Source organism: Aplidium turbinatum, chromosome 9 (assembly GCF_918807975.1).
Source record: "Aplidium turbinatum chromosome 9, kaAplTurb1.1, whole genome shotgun sequence".
NCBI lineage: Eukaryota > Metazoa > Chordata > Ascidiacea > Aplousobranchia > Polyclinidae > Aplidium > Aplidium turbinatum.
Window position 1 is genome coordinate 19,728,095 of NC_137480.1, and position 12,203 is coordinate 19,740,297.

Genomic DNA, 12,203 nt, shown 5'->3' on the forward strand with positions numbered 1-12,203 from the left:
AGTTAAGAATGACTGATTTGCAGACTTGGTTCATTGGTGGCAGGGACAAACAAAACCGACCTTAGATTCCACACGCCGGTGTTGACAAGAGTAAGTTTACCAGAGTTAAAATAACCTGGCTGGACTTGCATGTCAATGAATTCCGACAATAACGACAGCTGCGGTTGAATCAAGGTCAGATTCAAGCGAACACAACTGAAAAGATTCGAAAGTTTGTTTTCATGATTGAAATAACATAATGAAACGCAAAAACAACATGCACGAACGTGAGAATAAAGAGAATCACGACTGCTCCAACGCACTAAAAAGATGTACGAATCTGTAATGGCTTTGCAACAATAACAAAGAATGGCATCATATTTACTGTAGCCTACATTGACAAGACATTGGGAATAATATTATCAGTTCAGAAGACACGATTATAAACGTTCCCAGACAGGAAAATCCGTCATTTTTACATTGATTCAACGTCTGCAGACGTTAAATCAATGTAAAAATGACGGATTTTGCTGTCTGGGTGAAGGCATGGCCCGTTTCGGTGAGTCCGATCCGTTAACGGGGGATTTTTTCAATTTTTTTTTTAATTATTGGGTACCGTAGCCTAATTATCATTGCCGTTTTAGGGTTAGAGGTTAGGAACTCACCGAATCGGACTCACCGAATAGTAGCAGACCCCTGGGTGAAGGCATGTACAAATGGGGTAACGATTTTATAAGTTTATAAATGTGAGAAGGTACACTACAGGCCCCTATCTTCAGGAAGACAAGTTCGTTAATTTTAGATGATTGTTTACACGAGGCGATCGTATATTTCACACAAGGCATTAATATTGATATGCCTTTGCTACGGAAATGATCGTTACTTGTACAACGTAAAAGCAGCAATAATGATGGCGAATATTTACGGTGCGTTGCGAATAAAGTGTCACAAGATTTCGTTTTATAGAAGACAAAGAAAAACGTTGATCATTGACGCTCAAGAATAACAACATGTACAAAACCGAAGTATGGCTGTCCGAACAGTTTTGAGCAGGATGTTGGCATGGGGGGGGGGGGGGGGGGGGGTTAGTGACATCAACATATAGCTATGTCTGCTGCAGAGTCGTTTTTCGTTCGGTTAGTCAAAAAATTAACACACAGGTTAGGCAGAAATCAGGTAATTTCGATTCGACAGTACAATCGCAAACAGTATTTGTTCCAGTATTAGTACGAGTACTACTTATAAAGTACGAGATATGACAAAAAAACTGAAAATACATTTTTTAACTCAAATGGCAGCTAGAGGCGGATAACGTTCACTGTGTGCAGTGTACTCAACTGAGATGCTTCTTTGTGCAAAACAATACTTTCAGTTGCTTCTTTATTTTAATCTCAACGTTTCCGCAAAGTTGTTCCGCAAAAATTCAAAGTATATACACAAACCAAAGTTGCAAATAAAGCAGCTGCTTGAAGACAACGACAAATACTATCAACGACGTTCAACACTCTGACTTCAAAATGTACTGAAACTCTAACTAAAAAAAAAACAGAAAATATTATAAGTTGAACAAGGTGATTATGCCCAGAGCTCAGACAACCAAATTCGTCATTCTTACATTGATTCAACGTCTGCAGACGTTGAATCAATGTAAAATTGACGGATTTGGTTGTCTGGGTATGAAGACAAAGTTCGAAGAGACAGAGAAACTTCACATTTCAAATGGAGATCGGCTCAGCGTAGTTGCCAGGAAAGAGACCTGTGACGCCATCAAGCATACCCTCGTACCATCCATCATCGTTCTTCTTTACCACGTACACAACCTGGTCCTCTTTCAGGTTCAACTCGTCAGCGTTCTCGGCAGAGTAGTCGTATATGACGACCACTGTGAAAAATGATAGTTTTGTGAATTGAGGTCTGAAACCGACTACGGTTGTTCAAATCAAAACCGATTTGTTTGAGCTATAAATTGACCGTTCGTTCAGAATGAGAGTATGATTAGCAAACGTAAAACTAATGTAAGAATGGTTATTGGTTATGTTGGTGGGGAATTTCTTAAACGACGAACAAAACTACCATTTGCAAGCAGAGCTAAACTAATAAAAAATCACCGTGTTTGTAAACTAACTGCCGGAATCGTTTTCAGATATTATGCTTCCACAACAGCTAGCACTGAATCCTATCTATTGTTATTTATGAAGTTGCATGGATTCAAACAACCGAAACCATTTTATAAATCGATAAAGTCCATATGGAGGTGACGACTAACTGAGTTATGGGTGCCGCTTAGTCAGATGCTGATAAGTAGGCTAACCTTTAATGTAAACTAACATCAAACTGATATTAAACTTGCACAAGAAAGCATGATTACGATTAGTCTTATCCGGATAAGTTTACATACTTTTTTCCAAATATGTTTTCGGAGCCCAATCCGGTTCCATGGAAAATCCCTCCACGGAGGACTCTCCTCCGGAGCTCATTGGCGGCGGAGGAGGAGGGAGCAGATTGAGTCCCATAGGATGAGTTTTTGGAGCAGGAGGAGGGAACTGATTGAGTCCAGTGGGAAAAGAGCTCGGAGGAGCCGGTGCGTTTGCGTCTGCAAAATTGTACATGGTTGTCTAGGTGAATGATTGATCAACCATTTGACAGGCAAGTCTTCCACTTCGCTGAAAGACATCGGCTACAAATCATGGAAAAGTACTGCTTGGCCAATTGTGACATGGCACTGCAAATGACTGTTTTTTCGCAAAAAATCCACCATTTGCCTTTCTTTCTCATGAACGAAATTAGATTTCAGTTTAACAGTAAAACATTTCTTGTAAATGTTTTTTTAATTTTAATAGCGACATTGGACAGAAACCAACTATTAAATTAAGTGAAGATTGAAATGCTGTTCTCCAATGTCTCACAAATAGGGAGATAACTATCATCATCGACATGTGAAAGTGCAACCTCACCTGTTTGCGACTAGAAATACTAAAGGACACTACTACACACAGGATGGCCATTGGCCACGTACAGTCTGTAGAAACTTAAGGAAGTATGAGGCAATAGCATAACTAAAATACCACCCAACAAAACAACAAACATGCAACAACAAAAAGTTTTACGAAACATATGATGTTGCAATCACAACTAAAAAAAATCTTCACCTAGTTTGAAGGTGAAAAACAGTCTTTACCTTCAAACAGTCGCCCAACTGAGCAAGGCAGAAGTTTAAACAATGTGTTTCTTTTGCAAAATTTCCTCTAGTTGCAAAATTCCTTCATTTGAAGTATCATGCGATTTTTACAACGAGTCCGAATTTCCAATTAAGTTGGTAAAAGTCGTCTTCTAACGTGCCGTGCTCGGTTGAGAGAGACAAACACTTGCACAAGTATGCAGCAAGCGTTTTCAGTCGTTGAATCAACATAAATGTGACGGGTTTTGCTGTCTGAGTTGCATTTCAATAAAAATCAAGCCGAAAGGTAAAATCCTCACCATGAAGTAGCACGGAGGTCCGTGTCTTGACAATATCATCAAAGTGCCTATGATCTGATGACTTTGGTGAGGAGGAGTACGACGATAGGATGTTGGATGGAGGAGGTGGGGGTAGGTCCATTACTGTTGGATCAAGCAGATTTTGGGAGGTTTTGGAAAAAAACAAGTGGCGATGATAGGAGAAGGACAAGTGGGAGGGAACGATGCAAATACAAATAAAATGAATGAGTCAAAAGTGCAACACATGCGTGGTTGACTAACATACGGATCACAGAATTGAAATTCAACGACCAAATATCTGCTACTTTTGCTAAAGCATAATGTAGATATTACGGAGACTATAGAAAACAGCTTATATCTTCTTGATTTCTAAACATGAAAATAAAAATCATGCGTTCAGGCTTCCCTTGATTTCAGGTGATGTGCAGTCACAATGCAACAGATGGTTTGAAAGAAGTTTATTACTTTGAGATTCGAACACATGACTTCACAACACCATGCTCAACTTAATAAGATAAAAATATATACGATTTGTGGTATATTATATGTAACATACCCGTACACATTCCGCGTAGAACACATAAAAAATACATGGAACACCCCCATTCCATTCACAGGCAAACAAAATCATCCAACCAATAAAATCTTACCTGATGTGGAGGCATACGTTTCCACTGATCCACCCATCGATGGAGGTCTGCAAGAGAACATCGTGTAAGAACTAAAGATATTGAATCTTTCGTATCTACACTTGTGAAATTCTTTCATAGCTAGTCACGCCAGAGTCGGAGTCAGATAAGAGCATTGTCTATAATATGTTTTAAGTCATTGTCGCCACAGGAAGGGCTAAGATGGCAGTTGATGAGGATAAATAAATGAGGTAAAGTAACAATAATCATTCGGATAAAAGCGAAACTCCATCTGAAGATATTGCAAGCTCTGTATGTGGAAATCATATAACACGGTCTCGTAAACTTAGTCTTAAAAAATATAACCAATCAAGAGCGTTAATCAGCAACAACCTGGGGATATCAGAGACAGATGAACAAATTAATGGGATTAAATAACGTTTGTTTCTTGTTTATGCAGTAGAGTGGGTTCGCATTTCTTGTCAAGTGTGTACCATTTAAAGTTGTTGGTTGAGCTAAATTGCCAGGTCAGGTGCCACTATGCTTGAAAATTTGAAGAACCAAAGTTTTGAAAAACATTGAAACAAATGGAATTCGTATTCTCAATTTGTGAGATTACATTTCCGCACTGGCATCTTACCGTCCATCGTATCCAAGACGAGGAGTGCTGTATCCTCCGCTGGAATCCAACGATGCCGGAGCTTGCGGTAAGACAGGGGGAGGTGGTGCTTTCATCTTTGGAGAAAACATGGGAGGTGGAGGAGCTGGCATTTTGGGAGAAAATGTTGGAGGAGGAGGAAGCATTTCTGCTCCGACAGGAGGAGTCGGTATTGATGAAGGAGGGAAACCACCTGGAAATAAAACAAAGGTTAAAGAAGATGTGCAAGTAAAAAATTTTGAAAATATTAAACTTGTAAATAATTTGATAATTACATGCACAAAAAGAATTCACACATCATTTTACAGGGCCATGTTTGATTAACCACAATAAGAACTCTTACTTGATGGTGCCGGCATACCAGGATCTGGTGGAAAACCACCTGTAACAAAAGGTCGAAATGTCATACTTTAAGTGAACACCAATCGAATGCTCTTCGACACAGGTATTGAACCAAAAGGTCATCACAAATATCAAGCGTTCAGCGCACAGGATACAATGATTCAGAGAGACAGGCGACGTGCAAAATTACAGCAAATTTAAGAGGTGTGGTTGTAATTGTGCTAAGATTTCAGAATTAAGCAAATCATTTAGATTTTTTTTGATAAAAAAGATGTCACATAGCACCAACTCAGATTGAACAAAAAATTCGTGTTGTAGTTAAAAAAAAGCTTAAAAATCTATATCAAAATTACTTTAGTTTTCTGAAGAGAATCATTGCAAATGTTAAAAAACAGCCAAGTACAAAGTCCGAAGTCGATAAAGCAAGAATTTAATGCATCACAACCTCACTGTGTTATGAACTAGATGCGGTCATACAAAACAAGAATACTGATTATAATACTGATTGATAAAGAGCAGTATTCAAAACAATCAAAAAAGGCGGAATGGCCCGTTTCGGTGAGTCCGATTCGGTGAGTCGGATTCGGTGAGTCGGATTCGGTGAGTCCGATCCCTTAAAGGGGGATTTTTTTAATTTTTTTTTTAAATTATCGGGTACCGTAGCCTAATTATCATTGCCGTTTTAAGGTTAAGGGTTAGAGGTTAGGAACTCACCGAAACGGACTCACCGAATAGTAGCAGACCCCCAAAAAGGCGTCGTACCAACAGGCAATAAAGGACTCGACAAGTGTTCTCTACAAATCAGCAGGAGATTCAAATTTATTGCTTTTTTTTGGGAGGTAATCTGATGCTTACCTATTCCATAGCCGTAGCCTAAGCTTGAGGAGTGGCTGCCTGACTCAGAGCTACTATTTGAGTTAGTACGGCCACGGTGCATGTTGGGCAATCGACGATCTAAACCAAACATTGCACGCTAAAAGCAAAGTCATGCAAATCATAAAGTAGCCTATTAAATTTAGTGAATCACCATTTGCAATCAATTGCTGCTCGCCCAGCAAGTAAAGTTGCTTATTTTCACATCGTATGCAAAAAAAGCAGCATTTACCAAATGGGTTGTTATTTCGCAAGGTTTCGTGCACACTTGTAAAAATCTCAATACAATCACAGTAGGGTCAAACTGATTTATTTATGTTTGAAAGCAGTTCGATTATGAAGCAACTCGTTTATGCATTCAACATCCACAAGTATAATCTAAATTTTTAATTTGCTTGCTTTAGTGACAACAAAATCCAATCTAAATAACATGATATAGGTTCTTTTGGTGCAAACTAAGCAGAACTATCACAAGATGTATAAAGTGATAATCTGCTTTTATTCGGACGTTTTGTTACTTATGCATCTTGTTCACCTTAGTTTGCATCAGAACAACGTATATCATGTTATTTAACTAAGTGCTTGGCGAATAGTCTCATTCAGTTTTTAAAATCTAATTTAACACTATATTATTGCACACCTTCACATTATAGTGCACCAGTTGCATTATAAAACCAAACGCCACTAACACCACATTGCACAGATGCAATGCACACTTTGATTACATACTGATCTGTGTGTAGTCTTGGGGAACAGTTGGTGCTTTGACTGCACGTAGAGTTCCATAACCGCTGTTGCCTTGCAAACTGTCTCGTTTTGAAGATCTGCAGAGAAACAAGATTGAAACAATACTGCAACACCCAGGGATAATGAACAAGACATCTAGTAGAACACGACCACAAGTCATCATTTCTTTTAGTAAAGTAAAGCCTCGTATAGCGGGCGCTGTTTAGGTCAAATCACCCACTCATATGCAAACCGTCAAGTGGCAACTACAACCGAAGATGTTGAAAGAAATCGTCGGTTTCAGCTAATGAAATCCTGCACATAAAACTAGCCTTTCACACTAGTATAACATTTATATACAGACCAAAAAAGGATAGCTTTGTCAGCTTGGATTTCATATGTTAAAAAATGAAGCGTTGATAAACATACCCATCTGTCGAGGGGTTTGGTGACTTCTTGACATTGGCAGCAGAAGATCTTCTTGCAGTTCCAGTGTTTGGTTGGCCACTCACCTTTACCCCATGGCCAATATCGTCCAATTCAGTATAATCCACTGGCTTTCTTACATACTTCACAGATCTTGAAAAACGTGTTTACAATTTGTGACACATGTCTTATTTCATCCTCAGTTTTAATTATGGTTTTAATTTTCAAATGTTCATTAGGCTAGTGAAAAATTCAGCACTAAAGTAAAACCCACTGAAGTAGCTTGATGAAAGCAGCACAGATAAGCATTAAGCAACTTACCTGTCTGGATTAGTTGGTGCAATAATCTGATGTGATCTTTCCACTACTTTGCTTGTTGTGAGCAATCCAATTTCACGTCTTGCCACTTTTTCCTTATGAATATCAACAGTCTGCAACAAAAAAATTTCATATAAAAACAGTAAGCTCCTTTTTTCATTCAACCCACTTGCATTTAGCAGAAGAAAAACTAAAAATGGTTTTGCTTGCTATAGTGCTATACTCCATCGGTAGTCAATATAGTCCATTTCACAAAAGTATCGCTTATTGTGATGGATGCAAAAATATTAAAATAGAAAACAAGCCTTTTTCAGCAAACTAATGTGTGCTACCAAATAAAGCAGATAGGGAATGAAAGTACAATGTGAGCAATGGTTGATGACTTTCAATAGAAACAGAAAAAAAAACATATTACGTTAATCTTAGCATGACTGAGTGATTGTTTTGCATAAATTCTTACTTGAGCAATGTTGTTAATAGATGAATCCATGTTAGCCAGCTGAGCAGCCTGAATATCAAGCATTTGAAGCATATTACTTGCCAGCGTGTTGATCTGGTAGGCCACTGAGGCAAGAGACTGTGTGGTGTAGTTCTTTGTTTCTTCCAATGCTACTTTCTTATTAGGTTCCTGTGGAAAAATAAGTTACCGTACTTTTTAAAATGAACAGAGCAAAATTTTGCACCATTAAGTTGAAATGCCAATTAACCAGGCAACTATACACTGAAAAACGGAGCATGTCTTTTAGGTGCAGACAGTTAGGTGCCTGCCAAATATTAATAGGTATGCACATTGTGGCGTCAAGCAAGATATTTAGGTGTGTCGCACTGTGGTGTCTGGTCGTTTCAGATGCTATTCCATGTAATGTCTATTTCATTAGGTGCTTGATGGTAATATTGTAGACAGTGGCGTATACAGGGGTTTCTCAAGAGAGGGGGGCATTCGAAATGTTTTTCAAATTGAAAACAAATTTAAAAAAGCCTATTTGCTAATTATAAGCACCAAATTATATTGTATAACATTAGCCAGCCATAGCCTACTCAGCTGGCATTGACGATATCTTGTTAATTTGCAACAGTCAGACACTGCACACTGATATGTTTCAAACTGAAATTCACTTTGTAACACAGCAGGGAATATGTGAATTTATTTTTTTTCATTAATTTTGCTGCAGTTGCGCTACAATATGAATTACAAGTACATACAAGTTATATATATACTCTTTTTTCTATTTTTTGAGAGGCTTAACTTCTATACAGCAGCAGAAGTGTGAACAGCACTTACAACAAAAAAGTCCAATATTCTCAACTCTATTTTCAAAATGTGTAACTTTAAAACAAGACAGTTTTTGACACTGTTTTAGACAATAACGCTAATCATATCTTGATTTATTTTATGCCCATTGCAACAACTGTTAATTACAGTACACTGCAATTACAAATGCGACACGACAACAAGATGCAGCAAAGTCATAAGCTGCTTCCATTATTTTGCAATTACCATAAGTTTCCGGCCAAGACATGGTCATGTGCTCTTGAGTGGTATCACACAAATTTCCTTTCGAGCATTGCACCTTTGTTCTCACTACTCGACCATGCAGCTTACTGCTGACCCAAAGTACAGACACCCAAAGAAAACCATACACAATAGCCTATATACAACGACATCCAAGCTCCCAGCGGCCATGGCCACTGGGAAACTGTCAAACAGCCTCTGAAACTATTGCGCCGGTAGGCCATGTTTGGTTGCTGGCTTTGACAAGCCAACATTCCTCCACTCCATTGAAACTTTTTTCGCCATTCACATTTGTGTCAAACTTTTTACCTTTCACCCACCTTTGCAACCTTTTTTTGTAAACAAGGCAGTCTCTTACATGCCGACAAGATATATTGCAGATAAAAGTTTGACAAAAACGCTGAACGTCAAGGTGTAGAATATCAAAGACTAGCTCTACACCTACTTGGGAAGTACCGTAGTGTATTTAAATACAACTGCAAAATTTATGTTTCAGGTCCTTTTTTGTGTTCTTACCTGAGTGAAGGACTGCAAAATTTATGTTTCAGGTCCTTCTCAATCACGATATTAATTACCGGTAACCAATTTTTTAAAACAAGAATTTTTAACAAATTTTTTATTTTGGCAGCCAAGCGCAAAAACTTGGCGGCCGGGAAGAAGCTATGGTATGCCCTGCTTGGTCACCAGAAAAGTAAAGAAGTTTAGAGTCCTGTACAATGTACAACAAGACCCAACATAAAGAACAAAACACGTGGTACTAGCTCAACACTTTCTCATCTATGTAAAAGTGGACAATGTATTGCAAAACTGGACAAAATTTTAAGGCAGTGGCTATTTGACCGGCTCCGGTCTTTGAATCTGAAACACTATTTGACCGGTCATGACATCACTACATAAGCGCTTTTTTCTTTTTCTCTTTCAAAGCAACAGACGAGAAGCGCCGATATAAGTTCTAACTTCAACACGTATTCGTCAACTCAGACCGTGGCGCGTGCGATACGTATCCGGCTGCCAATCTAGAGGGGATGAGTTCGATACTATCGGGAAGCATTCTTTTTGGCAGTGGCTATTTGACCGGCTCCGGTCTTTGAATCTGAAACACTATTTGACCGGTCATGACGTCACTGCATAAGCACTTTTTTCTTTTTCTCTTTCAAAGCAACAGACGAGAAGCGCCGATATAAGTTCTAACTTCAACACGTATTCGTCAACTCGGACCGTGGCGCGTGCGATACGTATCCGGCTGCCAATCTAGAGGGGATGAGTTCGATACTATCGGGAAGCATTCTTTTTTTCATTTTTTTTTATCTAAAGTTTGACCCGAAGCGCATTTTTGTGGTCAATTTTTAATTTGAGTAGCCTACAGCCCATTTTTTATGTCTTTTCAAATGTGAGTAATAATGTTAGAGTTTTTTTAATTTGCTGAAATTTGAGAATTTCTCTTGGTAATTTTCCGATCGTCATAAGTGAACGTGTGTTGTCGAACGACCCTACATTTTTCTCTCAAGTTAGTTACAGGGTGTAAACGCCAAGTGTAGACAAACAAAAATTGTCATAAATAAGTCAATATCGAATAGATTTCATTAAATGAGGGCTAAATAATAAAACAAAGACACACTGATTAATATCCATCGCCGTTTATTCAAAATATCCACCTTTGGCATGAATTAAACGTCTGAGTCTATTTGGAACTTGGGCACATGTTGCACGCAAAGTTTTAGCATCTATTTCATCCCAGCATTTGAGCAAAGCTCGTTTAAGTGCATCAGTATTTTTGTGGGAGATTACACAGGCCTTCTGCTCCAATAGCGACCAGACACCAAAGTCCATACGGTAGGATTCAAATCTGGCGAAGATGGAGGCCAGAGTTCCTTTGACCAGAATCCCTTGAAATTGTCCTTGCAGAAGCTCTGGACCAACTTCGCGGTATGAGAGGTTGCCCCATCTTGCTGTAGTGTCACCCCGCTGTCTCCTAGACTCCTATCAACCCAGGGGACCACTGAATCCTTCTTTTTATGACAAATTTTGTTTTTATTTATGACAATTTTTGTTTGTCTACACTTGGCGTTTACACCCTGTATATACAATACTTCTTTAAAAAATGGTTTTACCATTATCATTTCTTTTAAAAGAAGTAGTATTGTATATAACTAACTTGAGAACTATACTTGAGAACTATTAACTAACTTGGACTGTAGGCTACTCAAATTAAAAATTGACCACATAAATGCGCTTCGGGTCAAAATTTAGATAAAAAAAAAAAGATAAATAGAATGCTCCAGGATAGTATCGAACTCATCCACTCTAGATTGGCAGCCGGATGCGAACCCTACGCGCCACGGACTGAGTTGAAGAATACGTGTTGAATTTAGAACTTATGTCGGCGCTTCTCGTCTTTTGCTTTGAAAGAGAAAAAAGTGCTTATGCAGTGACGTCATGACCGGTCAAATAGTGTTTCAGATTCAAAGACCGGAGCCGGTCAAATAGCCACTGCCAAATTTTAACATTTCAAATAGTCTACATGTTTGCACCATGCAGTTTTGATTTATTAGAAAATATCAAAAATAAAAATAGAAGAATAAATAAATAACAAGAGTTCACACATTACAATAATTCAAATTGGAAACGAAAAATTTACTGAAATGCCTAAATTTAGACTTTAAAACAACCATTACCCAAACATAACTAACACAATGAAGACGTGCCAAGTTAGTTCTACTTCCACATTGTTACAGTTACAAAGCTTCTTTTTAAAATACTTACATCTAAATATCTTTGCTCACAATATGATGCAACCTTTTGCAAGTTATTGTGACTGTCAATTAATGCTCTCCTAGCATTAGGAATTTCTTCACTGAGCAACATTTGCATTTCGGCCATATTATTATGAAGCAACTACTGGTAAAGTAAATAGCTAGCAATGCTAGTAAAGCTGCAAAAAATTCACATTCTATAAAATGTTGTTTATACAAAGGTGAGCATCTGCTACTTTAAAAGTAGAGCGCTGGTGATACAGTATGTCCAAAGGGTTGCATTAATGCTACCACCAGTCTGTGGGAAGCAGAGATATCTAGAGAAGGGGATATGAAGGCTCGCAGCGATTGCCTTATTCTCGTGACACTACCAGGGCGGTAGTTTGTGGTGCTTTAAACATGTGGTTCTTTTTAAAATCGTAGAAAGTTTTGTAGTGCAGCTGGTACAATGAGCTACAGTAAACAGTTAGCAAATGTTACGTAGAGCATATTCAAAGAATACTTGTTTA

At 38.3% G+C, this 12,203-nt stretch overlaps 1 protein-coding gene across 3 annotated transcripts; it reads right to left on the reverse strand.

Moving 5' to 3' along the window:
* Positions 1 to 1,665: 1,665 nt before the first annotated feature.
* On the reverse strand, positions 1,666 to 11,861 carry LOC145777186 (abl interactor 2-like). Of its 3 annotated transcripts, XM_082588503.1 has the most exons (12): positions 11,705 to 11,861; positions 7,889 to 8,056; positions 7,432 to 7,541; positions 7,114 to 7,263; positions 6,688 to 6,782; positions 5,941 to 6,039; positions 5,087 to 5,125; positions 4,726 to 4,936; positions 4,107 to 4,153; positions 3,457 to 3,579; positions 2,378 to 2,572; positions 1,666 to 1,861 (listed from the first exon to the last, which is right to left on the reverse strand). In XM_082588503.1, exons 1-12 carry the CDS (start codon positions 11,819 to 11,821, stop codon positions 1,695 to 1,697), a joined length of 1,521 nt encoding a protein of 506 aa, XP_082444629.1. In that variant the 5' UTR covers positions 11,822 to 11,861; the 3' UTR covers positions 1,666 to 1,694. The 3 variants fall into 3 exon arrangements, with proteins under 3 accessions (XP_082444629.1, XP_082444630.1, XP_082444631.1); XM_082588504.1 differs by lacking the exon at positions 5,941 to 6,039; XM_082588505.1 differs by lacking the exon at positions 3,457 to 3,579.
* Positions 11,862 to 12,203: the final 342 nt, after the last annotated feature.